The sequence below is a fragment of the Pseudochaenichthys georgianus genome, chromosome 4 (assembly GCF_902827115.2).
Source record: "Pseudochaenichthys georgianus chromosome 4, fPseGeo1.2, whole genome shotgun sequence".
NCBI lineage: Eukaryota > Metazoa > Chordata > Actinopteri > Perciformes > Channichthyidae > Pseudochaenichthys > Pseudochaenichthys georgianus.
The window spans coordinates 8,717,243-8,739,062 of record NC_047506.1 but is presented as its reverse complement, the minus strand read 5'-3'; the positions used below and the strand labels follow the sequence as shown (position 1 = coordinate 8,739,062).

At 40.7% G+C, this 21,820-nt stretch overlaps 1 protein-coding gene across 3 annotated transcripts in view; it reads right to left on the bottom strand.

The window, feature by feature from the left end:
• Positions 1–623: 623 nt before the first annotated feature.
• The window catches only part of ncanb (neurocan b), a 188,328-nt gene continuing 167,131 nt past the window's right edge, over positions 624–21,820 (bottom strand). For all 3 annotated transcript variants that reach the window (XM_034080376.2, XM_034080377.2, XM_034080378.2), the window contains 5 exons: positions 20,121–20,279; positions 14,145–14,227; positions 13,535–13,679; positions 3,528–3,710; positions 624–2,322 (listed from right to left, as the gene is read on the bottom strand). In XM_034080376.2, the coding sequence (XP_033936267.1) occupies positions 2,192–2,322; positions 3,528–3,710; positions 13,535–13,679; positions 14,145–14,227; positions 20,121–20,279 (701 nt within the window). In that variant the 3' untranslated portion in view covers positions 624–2,191. The remainder of the gene's footprint in view (positions 2,323–3,527; positions 3,711–13,534; positions 13,680–14,144; positions 14,228–20,120; positions 20,280–21,820) is intronic.

Below are 21,820 nucleotides of genomic sequence, written 5' to 3'. Positions count from 1 at the left end.
TCTTTATGAGATACATGAAACGAGGCTGAACAACACCAACGTTAGTCTTACACCAATAAAGAGCTGGTAAAACTGGATTTAAGTCCTTCTGCTACTTTTCTATTGTAAAAACTCATCGACAGTGAAAAGAATGGCGAGTGGGGAAGATAAATGAAAAGCAGTAAAGCAAGAGAGGAGAAGCTGAAAAGATAAAAGTGCTGGAGTCAGTGTTTGGGACATAATCCCAGCAGCTTTAACCTCAAGTGCTGGCTTTAAAAAAACACCAATTTAACCCGCAGTGAAAAGGGAAAGAGGAGGAGAGCAAAGCGCTTGTTTTATCCGTCTGGATTCTCTCTTCAAAGCAGGACACGCAGAGGAGCGAGCAGGTGTCGGCCCCAGAAATGGGAAACCTTAATCTTTGCCGACCCTCTCTATCATCATCCTCTTGGACCTCAGCCACTGTCAACACGCTCAATCTTAAACACACACACACGCGCACACGCACACACACACACACACACACACACACACACACACACACACACACACACACACACACACACACACACACACACACACACACACACACACACACACACACACACACACACACACACACACACACACACACACACACACACACACACACACACACACACACACACACACACACTGAGATGAGAGCTTCTGCCTGATGTTCATCCTCACCTTGTGTCATCAACATTAGCTTTTAGTTTTCGTGCCAGTTACCGGTCTCATCCTGGAATAGAGGGAGGGCTCTAGTGTATCAATATACATTGTAAATAACTGAATGTCGCTACATGCCAAGCATCAAACAGAGACAGTTAGCCTGCGTACATGATGTAGCGTTTAGCAGGTACACTCTAAAACATTTCAAACAATAGAAAAAGCACTAAAACAGGGAAGTATTATCTCACTTAATTTACAGAATCAGTTTTGTTTTAGGACATTTCTTTAAGACAGCTAAACGCAATAGTTATTTTAAAAGGACATGTGTTTGTGTAGCTAAACTGTGTGCATGGGCAAGTCATATCTTGTGTTTGACTTATTGACTAGGCGGCTACTCAAATATAGTAGTAATGCTACCAGCTCTGTGTCTCTCATGCCGAGCTGGTAGCATTTATTTTTCCTTATCAGACCAAAGACGTGAAACTCTGTCAATGAGTTAGAGGAGCTTTGACCTGCCGCATCAACTTCATTAAGTCACAGCACATGTTCTTAGTGAGACACAAACTATCAGAAAAGGCAAAGCAAACATAGGATTGCTGAGCTGGGTTGAGACAAACTGACATCAAAGGTTTCAATTAACCCTCGAACATGTCGGGGATGGATGTCTGACACAACAAGAGCTCTGTGAGATCGACACTTCTGAATGCGACTGATGTTTGATGGAACTGAATTGATATGCAATGTGTTTTCCATTTTCCTCTGGGGGTTTAAGCATCTGATCTAAAGTAACTGTCTCACACTGACAAGAAGATACAACGCTAACAATCACATAATTCAATTACAACTGCCTCTGATTCAAAGAAAATCTATTACATCCGTTTCAGAAGAAGTCGCTTTAAGTCAAGTACAATGTCTTACAAAGAAGGAACCAAAAGCAGCAGAAATAAACACTGAGTATTTGTAAAAAATAACATGTGTTCAACAGACAAAAGGCTCAAAGTCAACAACACGGATGTCTCCCTTGACTCGTCTGATTCTGACACGGCATTTTCAGTGATGTCGTCCCTATTTATAGTTAAAACCATCTCTCCGAAGAATGTTCGGTGTGGATCTCAAAGGTTTTTTCCTTTTTTTCTCAAAAACAGGTCAGCGTAGCCCCATGTTTCAGGTCGTCGTTGAGCTCGGAGGGGGGGAGTGTAACTGGGTCGAGTTGGCGGAAAGGTGGGAGAAGGAAAAGGTAAGACGAGAACAGAGAAAAGAAAGTACAAAGGGATTTGATATTGTCCCGGTGACACCTCACAGCATCTCTGCAGGCCTTAGAGCTGACTATGGTACAGGCTGACTCAGAAAGCCAGGGGTGGAGCTAAAGGGGGAGGAAGGGGCAGTGCAGTGTAGGGAGGGGGCTTTGAGTTTTGAGCTGTAAGATGTAAAGTAGTGTTTGGGGAAATTGGGCAGGAGGAAAAGGACGACAGGCAAACCGCAGTTGGCAGCAGAGGAGAGAGTAGGAAAGCGGGTTTTTGGTTCAGACGTGGGCGTGGTTGTGGCCCTGCTCCCCCCCGTGGTGCCCCCCCTCTCTGTGGCCGTGCCTCTTGTGCTTCCTGCGCTCCCTCCTCCCCTTGTGGTGGTGGCGGCGGTAGCGATGGGCTCGTCGGGCTGGTGGAGCAAAACAGAGAAAGACAGAAGGGATAAAAGAAAGGGCGGATTTAGTGAAGAATTCAGAACGGGAGGTGCACTGATGTAAGAGGGAGATAAATCACTGACAAGCTTTCAGACAGATCAGGCGCGGGAAGTTGGAAGCAGGTACGACGAGGGGAAATGGATCAACAACAGGAAGGTCAAAACCGCTTGTTGTTTGCAGAAGGTTTAGCTGCTCACAAAACTCTGACAGAATCTGTTTTATCTCACATTCAGTAAACTGGGCGCCTTTAGCGAGAGCGCACTGAGCTAGCCACCCACACAGCCTCAGCTAAGCTCGATCCGGGTGTTCTGCCAAATTATGTTTCTCTGTTCCTTTCTGGATTTCCCCAACAAAGACATGTCATCTGCAATGAATGATAACAGTAACTCTGGGCCATGAAAACAACTCCGTCCAGAGATAAAGAGTCCACAGGAAAATCATTTGTTATCACTTTCAACAGAGGCTACATTATTTCAGTATTTCATCATTACTGTCACATTGTGAGTGGAGTGAAATGAAACACAAGGCTCCATTTGTTGAATATTTATATATCTCAACCCTTTATATCTACTCTGAAAGATGTAAGATATTATGCAGACAAGTGAAGATATTTATTCCCTTTATTCTGTCGAAATGATTGTGGGAATTTATTGTAAGGCACAAAGGAGCTAAGGTGTGTGAAAGTTGCATAATGAAGACTTTTTTTAGACACTAAGCTAAAATAAGAGGTTGCTTGCATGTCCTGCATTTCCAAGTGTTTTATTCTTTATGCACAAAATCTCATTTATGATATGTTTCTATTTTTACCACACTTTCTTTCTCAGTAGTAGACGGTCACCGGTTGCAAATAATTTGTGTAAAAGTTTGAAAAAAAAGAACCTACCTTAAGCATAAAGCACTTCAAAGAGAATGCTACCACTTCTAAGTAAGGCCAGGGGAAATTCATCCAGTCTGCAACCACATTCATCTTTTTGCTTGCAATTATTCATAATGAGGGAAGAAGAGCCTGAATTAGCAAGGTGACAGCAGCTCCCGAAGGCAGTGAAAGTAGGAGGTTCGTCTACTCTACCTATGGTGGTGTTTATGCTAACAACTACAAATATAAATGCAAAAAGAAACCGTCACATGGAAATACTGCTCTAAGTGTTGCTGTGTGCCGTCCAGTCGTGTAAAAACTTACATTTTGTGCAGACGATTTTGGGCTGGTCCCACTTCCCGTTGGCGCGGCACTTGGCTGTGGGCACGTGGCGCTGCAGGAAGCCGTCGGCACACTGGTAACGCGCTACTGAGTGGATGTCATAGTGGGAGCGTTTCCGACCAATCAGGAAGGCATTATCTACACTGGGCGGGAGGCCACAAAGCACTGCAAGGGGAGAGGAAGGAAACGTCATAGAATGTTAATCAGATTGTCCACTTCTGTTTATCCCTACGACATCTTGTGTAATAAAATGAAATCTCATTATAATGATTTTCTCTTAGATTCAGCTCAGAGATCGGATTATAAACACTTTATTAATCCCAAAAATAAAAGTATGTTATCAATAGAGTATCTTCTGGGTTTACATTATACAAATACACAATACAAAAATATACAGAATAATTGAGAAATCACTGTAACAGACTAGCCTATTACCAAATCAACTATAAACATAGAATATTTGTATTATAAAGTGTGCAAAGTACACACAATTGAACACAAAGAGGTCATGTTGAAGCACAATATGTACACATTTTCAGGGGTTATGGAAGGGAGGAAAACAAGAGTAAACTTTTTTTAATAAAATAAATTAAAGAAACTATGGAGCTGGGAGTTTCCTGCTCGCCAGAGGTGAGGTATTGTACAGGCTTATTGCTTTTGGAAGTCAATATTTTTTATCAGTGATCAAAACAGTTAAATGCATTTTCTGCAATCGGTGTGTAATCTTCCTCCTTCTTTTAGGGCGTTCCCATCTCTTGGAAAAGGCCTCACACAAACATCACAGAGGGGATTTAGTGTCTGCAGGACAGCGTGTCTGTCTACATCTGTGAGTGAGTGGGCCGCTGTCAGAGTCACTGTCAGACACATGAAGAGCAGAATCAGAGAAATGTTTCACAAGCTGAGAGGAGAGAAGACTGACGGCCGGTCAGAGACTGACAGGGTGGACAGCCTCGGGGATTCACTCAGACAACTTCACAGATATTGTAAATTGGAGGGAGCCTGCGGGGGAGGCAGCAGGTGAATGTGTTTCTGTCATCTTTATCAACCGCTAACACCCCGTCATGGGGAAAAGTTGTAGAAGGCAGGTGGAGTAGACAAAACATTTAACACTGCAAGTTTCTTTTGATGTACTTTCCCCTCCAAAGTGCAATAGTTTTAGCACAAATACACCGGAGTCTGCTGCCATATCTACAAGGAGCACGAGAAAAAAACAAGCGTGTTTATATTTTGGATTTGACTGATGTGTTTGTTTGATGAGCATCCCCAGGTTTATTTTCCTTCTTGTCAAAATTCTTTAGTCTAACTTATCTTGTACTTTACTTTTCTTTCTGAATACATTATGCCAACCTGAATCACCAAAGCCTTGCAAAAGCAACAGAGCACTTTGATATTGTTCCAAATATTATTATGAATCATGAAATATTTTTACTCCAGCAGATATTTTGACTTATCATAGCAGGGAGCTCTAATCATTTTAACAATGGCTGACCCTGTTCTACCTATTGCAGTGAAATACAACATTAAACCAGTTATTAGTTACACCCGTGGGGTTGCTGAACATCTGCTGTGAAAAAGCTTTCACACATATTTCCCCCTGGAAGTATTCAATCGTTGTGTAATTAGAGAGGTTTTATTAGCCTGGGTATCACCTGGTAAAACTGGGCACCAATCAACTGTATGTGCTCTTGCAAAGCTGTTAATTCATTACACCATGGATGAGAGTTAACATGCCTGTAGTTTGTTAGTCCCTTTCTCATATTTGTTTTGGTAAAATAAACAATTAGCAAGAAAGAAATTAGCAGCAACAAGTCCAGGTTTCAACGATGGCCGACAGATGCAAAGAAATATGTGCAACGTTAACGAAATCCTGCAAATACAAAACGCTTCAACAATCCCAAAATCCAACGGAACAGGGACACTAAAAAGTGATGCCCACAGCTGGGACTGTTGTGCTTTGTGTTTTGGCACATTAGTGTTTTATATCTGCATTGTTTTTGAAACTGCAGCGTGTATCTTCTAATGGAAGTGTTTTGGGGAGCACATTTGCAGCTGTCGGCCACCGTAGATTTCTGTTTGACATACTGATACATTTCTGATGTTGAGACTGCATGGTCTTATTTTTATCTTGGTTTTATGGAAATTATAGATAGACACCCCTGCGTACATTTAGAGTGAAGGGACGAGACAATCCTTGGTTTTCTGCTGAACTGTCTAGTCTCCTGCATGAGAGAAACAAGGCCTGGGCAAAGGCTAGGAAATCAGGCTCAGAGGTAGAATGGCTGCGTTTTAGGCAGCTAAGAAATAGCTTCACTTCACATGTCAAAAGTGCTAAATCTAAGTATTATCTGTCAGTTACCACAAAGAACCTGAACGACCCTAGAAAATTCTGGTGATATCCGTAATGAGCTACCTCCGTGCCTTACCACAGCATCTGGCACTATATCGGATAGGGCTACCATGTTAAATTGTTTTAATGAGCATTTTGTGTCCTGTGGCTCTCTGTTTCATTCTGTTTCTCTGCTTCTGTGAACACCACAGTCGGTGACTCAGAACAATGTGGTCTGGAAAACCCTTTCAGTTTGACTCCTTTTACTGTTGATGTTGTTCGTGAAGTCTTAACCAAGCTAGATCCTAAAAAGCCGGCTGGTCCGGACAACGTAGAACCTTTCTTTTTAAAGACAGCTGCAGATTTTATTGCTCCACCTGTTACTTCTCTTTTTAACCTCTCCCTCAGCACAAATACAATTCCAAAAGTATGGAAGTCAGCTTATGTCCTGCCACTACTAAAAGGAGGGGAGGCCACCTTATTAAACAATTATAGACCCATCTCTAAATTGTCAGTTCTGGCTAAGGTTCTTGAACGCCTAGTGAGTGAACAAGTAAAGAAGTTTTTATGTACAAATGACATCCTGTCTAAACATCAGTCAGGCTTCAGAAAGCAACACAGCACCATCACTGCCACAATGAAAGTGGTAAATGATATTAAGAGTATTTGAGATAATAAGCAGAGTTGTGCAGCTCTATTTGTTGACCTATCCAAAGCTTTTGATACCGTCAATCATCGCATTTTGAAGCAGAGGCTGGTCAGTATTGGCATATCCAGCCATGCAGTGGGGTGGTTTGTGAACTACCTCTCTGAAAGGTCCCAATGTGTTCAGTTTGATGGGCTGTCTTCTGAGTGGTTAAACATCACTAATGGTGTACCACAAGGTTCAGTTTTAGGTCCGCTATTATTCTCTATCTATATTAATAGTTTAGGTGAAAATGTCGAAGGAGCAACCTTACATTTTTATGCGGACGATACCGTTATGTACTGTGCAGGTCCCTCGATTAACGAGGCTGTTGTTAAATTACAGGCTGTTTTTAACATTATTCAGGCTCAGCTCTCTGAATTAAAGCTTCTTTTAAATGTGGATAAAACCAAGGTAATGCTCTTTTCTAAAGCTAAAGCTAAAAATACACCGGAGACTGCTTTGGATATTGTAACCACGCAAGGAATACAACTTGAAGTGGTTACCTGTTACAAATACTTGGGTATCTGGCTTGATGACTGTCTCACTTTTAAATTGCATGTAAATAACCTGCTTAAAAAGCTGAGGGTTAAGCTAGGTTTCTTTTACAGAAACAAGTCCTGTTTCTCGCTTGAGGCCAGGAAAAGGCTAGTCACTGTGACCTTTTTACCTGTGCTGGACTATGGTGATTTGTTATATATGAATGCACCTGCCAATTACCTGAGCAAGTTAGATGCTGCGTATCACAGTGCACTGAGATTTTTGACAAATTGTAAAGCACTTACGCATCACTGTAGCCTGTGTATACCAAGGCGGTTTTGCCATCACTTACTGTACGGAGGCTCAGTCACTGGTACTTTTTCATTTACAAAGCCATGTTGGATAAACTACCATCTTATATCTGCTCCCTGATCTCTCGGCAAATTGAAAGTACTTATTGCCTGAGATCGCATCCTGTGGTTTTATTAAATGTGCCAAGTGCTAGGACTGTCTTAGGGAAGAAAGCTTTTAGATGTGCAGCTCCACTAACTTGGAACAGTCTGCAAAAAGAATGGAAAATTACCAAGCTAGTACCACTACATGTTTTTAAAGCTCGGTTGGATGCTACAAAATCAGATGCTGTTGGTACCTGTACATGTGGTTAAATATGTAAATTGTAATCCCTGTACATTTTGCTGTATGATGTCCTTCTGTTGTTCTGTTGTTTATGTTTTTATGTCTTCTTGTGGAACCTACTGCTGCAGGTCTCCCTTGAAAAAGAGATCATTGACCTGGATAAATAAAGGTTTTGAATTGAATTGAATTGACTGTACATTTTCAACAAAATATCACAAGTGTTCACATTGATTATCACTCCTTACTATCTACAGTACTACATGTGTATCATCTCTATTTAAATAGTTGGGCCCCTTGATGGCGTCCAATACAAATGTAGATATAGATTACTTTATTGTCCATTAAATTAGCTAAGTTAGTACACAAAGGGCACAACGTATAGTTTACACAGAATACAGTACAATCATGGATCTTAACGTGTAAAAATGCCTAAGTGGCAGTCATAAAAGTCCTAAGTGGATTATTTTTCCACTGGCTTTTGGTCCATTAAAATATCACGCCAGAGCATGATACTCTGTAGTATTACAAATAATACAATTTGACGTTATTGTACGTTTCCAGGTTGAGCTTCTATCAGAGATGATATCTGGCTAACAGTCAGAAGGAATAAAAGTCGTGGAAATGAGTTTGAGGTAAAAACTTCTCTAATTTGCCGACACCAGAGCATTGCTTCCACCCTTGAATGTGATTTACACACTTCAGTGCTACAAGCGGTGATATGAGGTCTTAATCAGCAATCAGAAAATGTTTACAAACCCTCTTAATTCCCTTGTCCTTGTCCTAATACCTCTCAAGTTCTTAATAGGAGAAACAATGTCATTAAATCTGATGAAAGTTGTAATGCCATATATACAGTTTAATGCAATGTGGAAGAAAAGGGGGCGAAAAGCACTTTCCTTCTCACTTGAGACGATCACACACTCAACACAAATGAAAGGCTCAAAGGTAGTTTTCCATTAGCCCTCACCTACACACTGTTGAATGATTACTCGTAGCGGGGGCAGGCAAAGTCAGAAGGTATTGAAGTGGGGATAAAAGAAAATGTCACTAAACTCAGGGAAAGCAAATGGAGCGGTCCGTTTCATTAGCTCCACTGCAATGGAGTTGTGACCTTTAGTGAATACATCAGTATTTGCATACATGGATGTCAGAAGCTGTCATAAGTTGAGTTTTTATACAGTTTTAAGTCACATATTTAAGATACATTCAACATGTATATTTTCAACTTTCTTGTTTATTTCTTGTCTTTAAATTTGTATGTACAATGCCAAGTCTTTTTATGCTGCTAAATTGGGATCAATAAAGTACTATCTTATCTTATACCCATAAGATCATGGTGGTCTTTCACTCTTTAGAGAAGAGAAAAGAAGAGAGGACGCTGAAGAGGAGAGGTGACTTACTCGTGCAGAGGAAATAGGAGATGAGATTTTAGAGTTTCTTAATGTATGTATTCAAATTTAAAATCTAGAAGAAATACACTGTACGTTGCTGAATGTATCACTTACAGATGGCAAAGGTGGGTATCTTTTCATGCAGTTCATTTAAGGTGGTGTACAAGCTGAAACCCCTGCATGCAGGTTACATAAGGTGTGTGTTTTCTGTCTGCCTGTGTCTCCGTGGGTGTGTCACTGAGAGTTAGAGGCTGGTTCCTCTCAGCACTCCGCCATGGCCTCAAAGCATCCGGACACCTACTTAGGATTCTGCTACACTGAATCTGAGAGACTTGAAAGTGTGTGAGCATCTCGTTGAAACAGCTCTGGCAGCGAGGCTCACATGGAAACAGTAGATGTGGATAGATTCAGTGTTGTTTATTAAAAAAAACAACTGCGGGAGATGTTTGTGTGGATGTTTGCTGAAGACACAAAGACACACAGCCCAGACCACCTGCCAGATAAAAAAGTGGAAAATGGTGATGATATGCGATGGACCACAGCGTGTGTTTACCACAGGATATTTAACTTGTATCTCTAAACAGACGTAAGAAGTGCAACATTAAATTAAAAAAATATATCAAAGAGAAAAGCACGATTCCTATAAACTTTATTGAAATAACAGAGCAAACTAACAGACTCCAATGCCCCCAACTTAAGACTTTTCAATATTTAAAAAAATGTTTTCTTCAATATCTAGGAGTGACCATTTTCTGTTAAAGTATTTATTTACATATCTTCCTATGTACTGAATTATTAGATTAGATATACTTTATTGTTCCCAAATAGGTGAATTGTTTTGTCACAGCAGCATTATGCGTTATATACGTCCTATCTGAAGAACGCACAATATAAAATATACAGAAGAAGTTACAATACTCTACAATTGTAGAACCTATCACTAAAAAAGAAAAGCAGAGGAGGATACTACAGTATATACATTATAAAAGTATACCAATTAGTTCAGTTCTCTAAATCTCCACAGATAGTGTTTGGTCAGAGATTGCTGTGAGCCAGTGATAGCAGCTCTGTGGAGGTCGGAGGCCCATCTGTGGAGGTCCCCGCACATCTCCCTGTGGAGGATGTAACGATCTGTAGCAGCGATCAAAAGGATCCCTGAGGGGAAGACTGCTCAGGTGGGTTTGTTCAAGAGGATCTTTATCTCCTCCTTCCTGTCTGAGACTGGAGAGATTCATCGTCAGCACTGATCATAAATCAACACAAGGGCTTTTATATTACATTGGAATTATACGTGTATATTAGGTTTAATAGAGGTGCAGGAATTAGTCTTACAACCTGGAAATTAGTTCGTTTTTTGCTACTGCCAATTGCATTTGTGCTTCAAAAAACGGTGTTTATATGTGTAGAATATACTGCTGAACAAAACATCTACAAATCATAAACGTGTGCTTGCCAAAGATCTTATTTTCTGCCCAATACAAAGTTATAATGGAAAAACCCAATTGACTTTTTGTCTAGGGAACCCTTGCAATGCTTACTTCTCGGTTTGCCTAAAGAAATACATCATCACTGCACCACTCTAAAGGAGTGTTTGTACTTTTTGAGTACACACACACATACTCTCCCTCACCTGTGGCGTCCTCACACACAGGGGAACCTGTTTCCCCCCAAATCCCTTCTGAACTACAATGTCAATTGCTTTAAAGGCTGCTGCACTAGCTAAGACTGGTACAGCTCTATGCACACTCAAACACACACACACAACTGGAAGCATTCACAGTAGCTGGTTGAGTAATTCCTATATAAATAAAAATAGTTTTTCCCCTTACTTTCAAAATACATTTGAGCAATGACAGTTTTACACAAGACACTGTCTATCCAACAATGATTACATTACACACCAACAGACACATCAACTGCTAAAGGCAGAGACGACAGCCTATCATCTCCCAGAGCACTGAGCGCAGAGTCTGTCATGCAAAATTTGATTTCCTGTCTCTGTATATAATGACCCATCAAAACAATGGAACTATTTTGTAATACTTACATGTCCTCTTCTGGGAAAATTCCTTCTCCTCCTCCTCCCTCAAAGAGCTCAGAAGTCTACGTAGAACTTGGTCTGTGCCTCTTTTTGTCCTTAAATCATTTGTTCTTCTTTATAATTCTTTATACAATGTGGATTCAGCAATGAAACACTGCTGATTTTCGTAGTAAAACACTGTATTCAAAACTACAAAATGTATCGCTCATCAATATAAAAGGTCAAAAGTCACTTCAATGCATAACGTTTTCATGTATACATTTTGTGAGGTTTCTGTAATCAGAGGGCCTATAGACCTCAGGTTATGTCTTATTGATCTGGATTGTTTTTGTCCAAAAGGAGACAAAGTCAGATTACATTTTCTACATCATTATGCAGATATTTAGCCAGCTAGATAGCTCAAGATAAAGACATCTGAAGAAATCAGAAGCAGGTTTGACAAGGTTCGCTACAATGTGTGAGTAATATTTGAGGCTTGTGAGAGCGAGTTGTGTAAATACTATGTTTCATGAGTCTGGCTGTCTTTCCCTTAGATCTGACCATCGTCTCATCAGATGTCAGTCTCACCTCTTTTCACTTATATGACAAAAACATCTTCACAATCTGCATGACACATCGCACTGGGTGGCTGGTTGAGGCGTCCGATAGGCTCACACGGTGCTGTTATCGCCTCATCAGGCTGATGAGCAGAGAGAGCGCAGAGAATACTCAGCATGGAGCTCACAAACTCCACTGATAAGACAAGACATTACATGGGGTTACTTAGAGGGAAAGAAGAGGCTGAGGGGAGGCGGGGGGAGATGAAAAGATGCTGGTGATTGTAACTGACTGATTAGGGTCAGAGGTGGGCCGGATGCTGGGGACTTGTGACAGTGTTCAGCAGAGGTGGTGCAACACTGTGTTTGTGAGGGAAATACCTTCCCTTTCATACAAGAATAGAGGATCAGATATGTTCGTCGCCTGAGGCTTCAGAAGTACGCTCTTACGCTTGTATCCTCTGAAGACAAACCATCTGTTAAAGCATGAGTAATTTGCCTAAATTAACATAATGACCATCAGTAAAGCCTTTAAGGCTTTTATGTTAAGGACCATCAAATATAATAATAGAACAGGGACAATGAGGGAGGCAACTTTGTTCATTTCTACAAGTGAGTATAGATGCAACGCTGAAGATAAGCCTGAATGACTATAATTTGAGTCTGGTTAGGGCTCTTCATTATAACCCATTACTACAGACTTCACTGAGAAAGATTTGATTAAGCTTATTATTACCTGAGCAGGTAGCACCTTGTATGGCAACCACTGCCTGCGCATGAATGTGTGTAAATGTGAATGACGACCTTATATGTAAATGTTCTTTGATGGGTTGCAAAGACTGAAAAAGCGCTAAATAAATGCAGCCCATTCACCATTTAGCCGACCAGAAATCTCCTCTGTCATCCATTTTTCCCAGATCATGATGGCATTATCTTGATGATGCCACATGCGTTTATCAAAGTGAAACTTAGAGCGACATTTTGTGTCAAAGCTTCAGGCAAAGTTGTGTTTTTGTGTCCTGCTATTTCTCTAAACCTGCCTGCCTTACGCTTATATTATGTTTGTATTTTTGCCATCGGTCATTAGTCTGACCTATATTCACATGTTTGGCAAAAAGGAGCTGTAATAGGCTCTCAGAGGAGCATGAGGTGACCAACAACAGGGGACATGAAGCCGAGGTAGCAGCGTATAGAAACTTAACCATCCAATGCGTTTGTTCCCTGGTTTTGCTGAGCTAAAGTTTCCTGAGCAGAAAGTACGTTCCGCCTCAAGACGTGCTTCACCTTAGTGAAACAGAACATTTGGCAGAGGAAATGAAACCGTGATGAGAAGAACATGGAGAACTTTTCAAAGTCGTGCTGCAAGATTATGAGAGATATAAGAAGGGGCGCTGAGCTGGAGAGCAGTAATGAGTGTGCATCTGAAGCATGTGGACTGATTGAAGAGGTATGGTGCTAATCTGTTGCGCTGTGTATAATGGTAAGTATTTTATAGCCAGGGTGTTTAGAAGCCATCGATGGAACATGTCGTCTCAGAAATAGGCTGCAACACTTGTAATCCCCTTCAGATAAAAATGAAAAACGGCTTTAAGAACATCCTGTCATCTTTTCTCATTATCCATCTCACGGCTCCCCTTATAGGATTTCAGACTAAAGAACTGACAGCACAGTGAGGTTATTTCTCCTTTGCCCTTTTTTCTCCGTCTCATTGCCTCTTCTGTCCGATTCCTCGCCGTCTCACTGTTTAAATCCGATGTCTCCTCGCAGCCTTTTACAGTTTTACATCCTGCTACTCTGCCTCCTCACCTCTCTGTCAGTCATCTTAATCAGCTGTTGAAGTCTCAGCGTACTTCATGCTCCTCTCTCCTCTCCTCCATCCGCCCGTTGCTCTCACCTGTTCCCTTCTTGCAGACGTAGGGCAGATTGTAATTGCATGGCACGTCGTTCCATTTTCCGTTCTCATGAGCGATCATCACCACGCAGTCTTCTCCTCCAGCAAAGAAGTTGTCTGGCTGGTTCTCACGCCAGTTCTCATATTGCTGCACAAAAAGGAGACAAACATTTAAACAACTATATTTAGTTTTAAAATTTCAACAATTTTTTTCTCAACATCAGATACTCATCTCATGTCTAATTGGCAATGGCAATAAACTCTTTGTGGAACATGATTTATGAATCACTCCTAAATTCATGGTTACTAAATGACCTTGTGATGTTTTTTATTAATTAAACAAAAGCCTCCCGTGTCTGTGCATACTGACTATGTGTTGTCATAGGTAGATTAAGCTGTATTGCAAAATCTTTTTAATGAAATCTCAAGCTATAGGTAACAGTGAAAATGGGAACAGAAATTCATGGATTAGTTTCCCTTCAGTTAACTGCTGTTCAGGATATTTACGGCTGTGTTACTGCAAGCAAATCCAAATGATATACTTCCACTGGGATCTTAAACACTACTGGGATCATCAGCTGACTATGAGAAAAAACAACACACAGTTCCTCACCAGATCCATCTTGTCAGTCCACTGAAAGTCTTCCTCCACTGTGCGATCATTTAACCCGATCCATGTGTTGTCATGGCTTAGACCTGAGAAGAAGGTAACAGGAAATGAATACAGAGGAAATACATACAGTACACACAATTATACACACAGTACACAAACCACAGACAAAGAAATATATAACACCCATTGTTTTCATGGATACACCAACTTTTCCACCTCAGCCAGGTCTAAAAACGTTTTTTTCTGTAAACAAAATGCGTGGATAGTAAATGGAAATACACTTTTTTAAATTGGAATAGATTGGTGTCCAACCTTTGGACTGCAATGTAGTGCTCCAGGGTACAAAACAAAAGCAAGTAGGTCTGTAAAAAGGGGTTTTAATTCCCTTTAATGCATTAGAAATGTATGTTATAATGTACAGTATGGTGCTTACATCATTCAAGTAGAATAGGTCATCATTATGGGGGTTGAGGTTACAATACGGGTACAAAAAACAATAGTAAAGACGCCCTGAAATGTAGTTTCTCGTATGGATAAAGCTCTAAAAATTCTCAAAATCTTTCCCTGAAAGACAAATACTTCTCTGACATCTTCACGTTATCTTATTCATGTGTCAAAAAGGTTTTATAGCGCAGCAGAAAATATAATACAACAGTCTCCGAAGGTTCAGCAATATCCCCCCGACTGGTAAGCTGTTCTTTACTATACGTATAAAGCCACTTTAGTGCTCATTAATGTTACATATTGTGCTGCAGGGTTATTCTTTGTGCAACAGGCTCCAAACACACAGTCCTGGAGCTAAACATCAGCAGGGACCCTCCCTCAGCTGAGAGAAGAACAATAATGGAGATGCACAGTTTCTGTCTGTGGTAAACTGAGGATGAGACTTTTTTTTGTGAAAGAAAAAAATCACTAATGGTGTTTTGGGCTAATCTCATTTGTGTGTTTGGGGGGTCTGTGTGCACGATGCATTGGCGCGTGCACATGCTTGCACATATGTAATGGAATTTCAATCATGGTGTATCTGCTTAACATCATTAACAGGCCCATTAATCTTCCTAATGGCTCTGATCCTCTTATTGCAGGGGTGGAGACTTCCATTTTCGAAGCAATTAAAAACACTTTTTGGTAACCGTGCGTGTATGGAAGAAAGATGGGTGCTAGATAGATGACACTGTCCTGGCATCTGTTCAAAACAGAAGGTGGATTCATTATTAGAGAGGACTGGTGCTTGTGATATAGCCATTTTACAACATGTGGATGAAGAGCACTGCCAGGGGCCAAAAGCTAAGAATAATAAAATAAAGGATTAAGAACAGCATTGAAAATTGGCAAAAAATCGTAAATTGCATTTGGAAATAATTCAGGATAACATGCTTGAAATAGCAGGTCTGTTGATTTCGCTACACATGACAACCATTTAATCAATGAGTCATAAAATACTTTTTTCTTTTTAATACAAGCGTAGAAAAAAATCTTCTTCTGGCATGTGACAATTTAACATCTTTCCCACACAAATCCACCTTAAACTAAATTAAATCAAGCTCTTTTTTTGTCAAATTACTCGGTCTTATTTAGCTCAGTTTCAAATGAGGTTATCTGCACTGTGTGGATTTTTCACCTGTTTCAAGACAAATCGCACCCTAAGAAGGAATATGAAAGTATATTAAATGTTCTGTCACAGACAATGTATCAGAGCCTATAGTACCCATTTATTTGGCTGAACAAACTGGGCTCCTGAGGGTGTTCTTCACAGTCTGTCTGCGCAATACACTTCCTCAAAGGTCGTTCAGAGCAGAACAACACTGACATGTATCACTGGATTATGGAATACACATGAGGAAAGAGCTGCCATTGCCAAGTTATGATAATAATAATGAAGAAGAGTAGATATCACTGATGTGTTGCAGGCAGACAGCTGAAGGAGAGCTGGTTAGATTTGAAAGGATGTGTAAGTGCTATTATTTAAATTGATTGGTGGCTGTAAGAGAAGCAGATATTTTATAGAGATGTGAAGCAACACAGTCAGATCATTTCAGGAGTGTCTATGAGTATATCAGTTACAGAAATGTGCTTTGACATAGTCATTACCCAACAGGACAAGCTGCAATTGCCTTGGCTATATCGTGACTTTTCATCCATCATCAACTCAAACAATTTATATTTGTGTAATAATAAGGTTTTTAGACCAAATAGCTGAAAAATAACGTTGTTTGAGTTTAGTGCTAGTTTTCACATTTTCGTGAGAGGCCTATACAATTTTTCACAATTTGAAGCATGCTAAAATGTTAAAATCAAGCTGTTAATCATAGTTAACATTATACTTGCTAAACATGAATGTGCTACCATTGTCCTTGTGAGCATGTTGTCATGCTAGCATTAGCATTGTAGCGTTTGCTTACAGATATTACAGCCTTTCAAAGCTCCTACCATACGTTGAGACTCTTTGTATTGATCACTAAAGATTCAATTAGGTGATTTAATTGTTTTGAGAAGATTTTTATGAAAATCAAGTCTGGGAAACACTCTAACTAGACATTCCTATCAGGGTTGCCAACTCTCACGCATCTGGTGTGTGACACACGCTCTTACGCTGCCCAAACTATTCTCACGCCAAAAACAAGATGAACCGGCGATAGTTTTTGGTTGGTTATTTACAATGTTGAGTTGACAGCTGCTCAAGCTGCCGATCCGCTCCCTCCCCGCCCCCACCACTCTTAAAGGAATGGTATGCTCATGACACTCATTTTTAAATAATTATCATCCGATAAAACAGACCAGTCTCTGCCAGTCTTTTTTTTTTTTTTAATCCGATGACATTATCAGTGATTTTAAACTGATTATATACCGAAATAACATCAACACTGTGGGCGCCGCCATTTTCCGGACGTGACGTAAACCATGCGTTTGGTTTTCGAAGACACGTTGATCTCCATGTTATTTACTGTAGTTTCTCTCTTCAAATATGCCTCACTGTATCGCGAAATATTGCCACAATTCTGATAGGAACAATCCACGGAATGCTCGGTTCCATCTGTTGCCAAAAGGTAAGCGTAAGAAGTACATTCAGAGGCAGTGGCTAGCGAAATGTGGCCGGCCCGAACCGAAAGATTCACAGGCGACTACTCTGAGAGTATGATAAAACATAACATGGGATTTATGGAACAACCATTACTTAATGGAGATGCAGTACCATCGGTCTTTCTGATGTCATCACCGACCAGGACACCAGTTCGGCCAGTTGAGAAATCGCCCTCTGCAAGTGTGAAGCGACGGAGGAGCAGAAGTAGTGCTCGGAGTAAGAATAAGGTATGTTATAGCGCATTTCCATTGCAGCGGCTAGCCCCGTTTTAACGTCCTTTAGCGTCCAGGCCAGGACAGTTTTTGGTGGCCTTTCCATATAGCGTAGTACCGGCTAGTGTGTATTTCCCCCCAGTTTTTTCCGGCCCCATAAAATCGTGATTCTATGGCCAGGGACAACGAAGCTGAGTATGCTAAACTAGAGAGGGAATCGCTAGCAAGGGTGGTACTACATGCATACATATAGTATCTTATATCATCTTCCCATTATACACACATGCATTTCCAAACATTTGGACTACCTATGTTGCAAATGTATTATCTTTTCAATTTACACACGGCATCTATTGCACATCTGTCCGTCCTGGGAGAGGGATCCCTCCTCTGCTGCTCTCCCTGAGGTTTCTCCCATGTTCCCTTTAAACTGTGGGTTTTCTTCAGAAGTTTTTCCTTGTACGATGTGAGGGTCTAAGGACAGAGGGTGTCGTATTGTCATACTGATATGTATGGCTGAATTCCCCCATCCAATCTCTTCACATTGGTCAAAACTTCTTCCTCTGCTGACGAGTCCGAACTCAAATACTATAGCCATGTTTCCGTGTGTTGACAAAGTGAACGCATGGATGACGTCACGACCATCACGTGACTACTGAAAATGGCAAAAATGGCGGCGGCCAGACGGAATATACAGGTTTTGATAAAAAAGAGCTATAAAATCATTATTTACCGAGGAATATCGCTGATTTCTTCAGGGTATGGTTTAAACATAATGTTTCACTAAATACTGAAGTTTTGATTAATTATCTAATGAGTGGACCATTCCCCAACGTTAACAGACAGCAGAGCAGTGGGAGCCGGTTGGTCAATCTTCGACCTGTATTGCGCATGCGCAGATCTAAGATCCAGTGGAAATTATAACAAAGTAAAAGTCTGCTGCTTATTGTTCTACTAGGCCAAAATATAGTCAAAACGTATATGAGAGTGAGCAGGGACGTGCACAGACATTTGGAGGAGCTATTGCTCTAAACTGGAAAAAGGGCCTCCCCCCGAAAAAAACCATAAGGCATTTTGAAAACTGTAACTTGTTTTTAATGTAAAAGAAACCAAACGATTATTACATCAACTAAATTGAACAGTAATTCACATCTCAAAATAAGGCGACTACTTAATTTTAAAAATGAAAACCAGGGACATTTTTTGTTTTGCGGTCCATATCTCATTAAAATATCTAATGTTAGTAACTATTAAAGACAAAATGGGGACAATCCTGTTTTAATGTAGTTTGACCTTTGTAACTGCTGTGCAGACATTCTGATAAAATAGGGCTTCTAACTAGGCTAATTAGCTCAAATAAACTCACTAATTAATGAAACCAGTTCAATACGCATTATTCTTATTCTTATCATTCTTTACGAGCGCAGTAACGGTAAGGTAGCCTATCTAATTACTTATTTATTTAGTATTCCATAACTTAATAACAGAGATGGTCAAACTAAAGTGGTAGAGACATAGCAGACATCCTACAATGAAGCGGGACATTGAACTGTTCACCCGTGAGAGGGCGATCAAGAAAAGAGAGAGAGCGGCCCCGTTGAGGGAGTTTACAGATGAAAAGACACAGAAAGACAGAAGCACAATAACATGTATATTTAGGTGTTTTTTTTGTAAATAACCGCCGGTATCAAGAGGAAGTAAAGTCCCCTGGGTTGTCCCTTATACCCTAACTGCCATGAGACAACTCAAAATCAAGTTTCCAAAATCCGACACTGAGGTGGTCTTAACGCACCGGCAGATGACAGCGCTGACAAAGTGTGTTTCCCGCAGCGAGACGCTACAATACTAATTATGGGTTTATCATGTTGATTCGGCCACAACAGAAAAAAGAAAAACAAACTCTCGCTCTCTCCAGAGGGGCAGGTCAGCCAAAAAGGCCAAACGGGCCGTTACCCGGGCAACATTAGCCCGTACCTGTGCACGTCCCTGAGAGTGAGAGTGTGTTAATTAATATATTTGGCAGTTTGGAGTAAGTCTGTAGATTTCTCTGTGTGTGTGTGTTTCATGTAGGCCTCTCACGATAATTAATCTGGATGGATACATTTTCCCGGAAATTATTGCGATAAACGATAATATTGTCGGCACCGTTGTATGACTATTTTAGACCACTTACATAATGATAATATATAATAATAATTCAAGTACATCCTTTCAAACTGCTAGTCACATCCTCATGTAAATGGACATTTATTGAGTTCATTTTTATTTATCGTACGATAAGTTAATTAATTACTTAAAGGCACACAATAAAACAGTGGAAACAAACATGTGTTTGACTTTCATTAGTGAATGAAACATTGTGCCCTTTATAGTCTGTGTCCAATATTGTGTATTTGTATATATTGTATATATATCCTATATATATATGCTAAGGTCCCGCTGCTGACATGATAGCAGTCATTTAGTGTGCATATGTGTAATTAAACCCATGATATCAAAATCTCACTCCAGCCAGGTACCCAATGTTGGCAACCCTGTCCTAGGTAACTCTGAACACTTCTATGACTTTGCAAGACATACATTGGTCTGACTTCCTGCAGTGTAATGTATTCAGAAGAAAACATGTACACTTTCTGAGCCAATTTAATTTTCGTTATTGCTTTATACTTGACCTCCACCCACCTCTGATGAAGTTCTGCTCGGCCAGGCTGTGGACACTGGCCAGGTGTCCGCTGTGCTCCCTGCAGTCCTTCTCAGCGTCCTCCCAGGTGTGTCTCCGGCTGAAGTACCTGTAGCAGTGGCCGTGGAACTTCCTCCATGTGTGCTCGCAGCCCTCAGTGTCTGGTGGAAAGGGCAATTTGCAAAAAGAAGGGGGAGGTAATTGAAGAAGACAGCGATTAGACAACGGGAAATCCATCGTAAGAGAAATGTGGGTTTTTTCAAATCGTTAAACATCCACAGAATAACTGCTTTGCACAGGGATGGAGGATTTAGGACTAAGAGGGCAACAGCCATTGTTCTTTTGTATTTGTTTTTGTATCACCACAGCAGATTCCTAATGTCCTGCAGCACGCAAAATCTATATATTGCCTTTCCCCCTCTTTCCCTCTCCTTCTCCTTCAGCACCATCTTGCTTTTAGTGCCCTCTGTGACACTCCTCCCAGTCTCCATCTCTCTCTTCATCTCTTTGATTTGACTGTTAATCCGCAGCAGAGGCAAGCCGGCAGTGAGACAGCTTAGACCAGTGAAAGGGCGTTTTAATCTATTCAAATGACAACAATCCTTAGAAAGTGCTTCCAGTGCACAGCTCTCGCTTGGTAATTAAGCCCTGTCACAGTCCTGTCAGCACACACACTCTCCCTCCACCCATCCTCTCCTCCTCCCTTCATCTCTCTCAACTATCGCCCCTCATCTGTCAGGGGGGTTAGCTGTGTGTTATAAGCTGTACATTTCAGATGTGATGTGTGTGTGTGTGTGTGTGTGTGTGTGGCTTTCTGTTCAGCACTGGATTGTGTATGTGTGCATACGTCTGTGTACCTGAAAATGTGGAAATGAATGGTGGATTGGAGGTGGTTCAGGCTTTATCCGTCAGCTGAGCCAGTGGTTCCCAACCTGGGGGACGCAGGGGGGGTGCCAGGCCTCAGATGATTTGAGGCCAAATATCTTTGACTTTTTATTTTATTTTTTTACATATAATTGTAAAGCAATACATGATTGTCACTAAAAGCCTTGTCTCTACATTACAATAAAACATACAAAATAATTGATTTATTCATTTGAATAAAAATTCAAGTTAGTAGCTATTAAAGGCATAACAAGACAGAAATGTATAATTCTTTCTTTAATATAAATGTTTCTTCTGCCCGTAAAGTGTCCAAACCAGGCTTTTCTGGATAAGCGCATTTTTAAAACATATTGTCCATGCCGGTTTCAGTTGGATTATTTGTCACAGTTGCTCCGATCAGATCGTTCTCCTCCATTTTGTAGTTTATTTACGACTTTTGAATCCACATAAAAATCTGGCTTACTTTGAGCAACAGTTTAATGCCTTTGTGAATTGTTTCCACTTGCGCCGCCGCCGTCCTTTAATTTCTTCATACAGCGGGAATCCAAACGAATTAATCCTGAGTCCAATAACCATCAAAGTCACTCCAATAGTGCTCCTTAATTACGCTTTCATCCTCCTTTAACAAAATACTTCACATTCATCCAGTTTGTGACAGTAGTTGTAGCATTTTTGAGACTTTTACACTTTAATTACTGCTGTTGTACCCCCCCTTGTGTGTGTGTGTGTGTGTGGGAGGGGGGGGGGGCGCAACTTCCAACCGGAGTCATTTGGGGGGGCTCTTGGGAAAAAAGGTTGGGAACCACTGAGCTAAGCA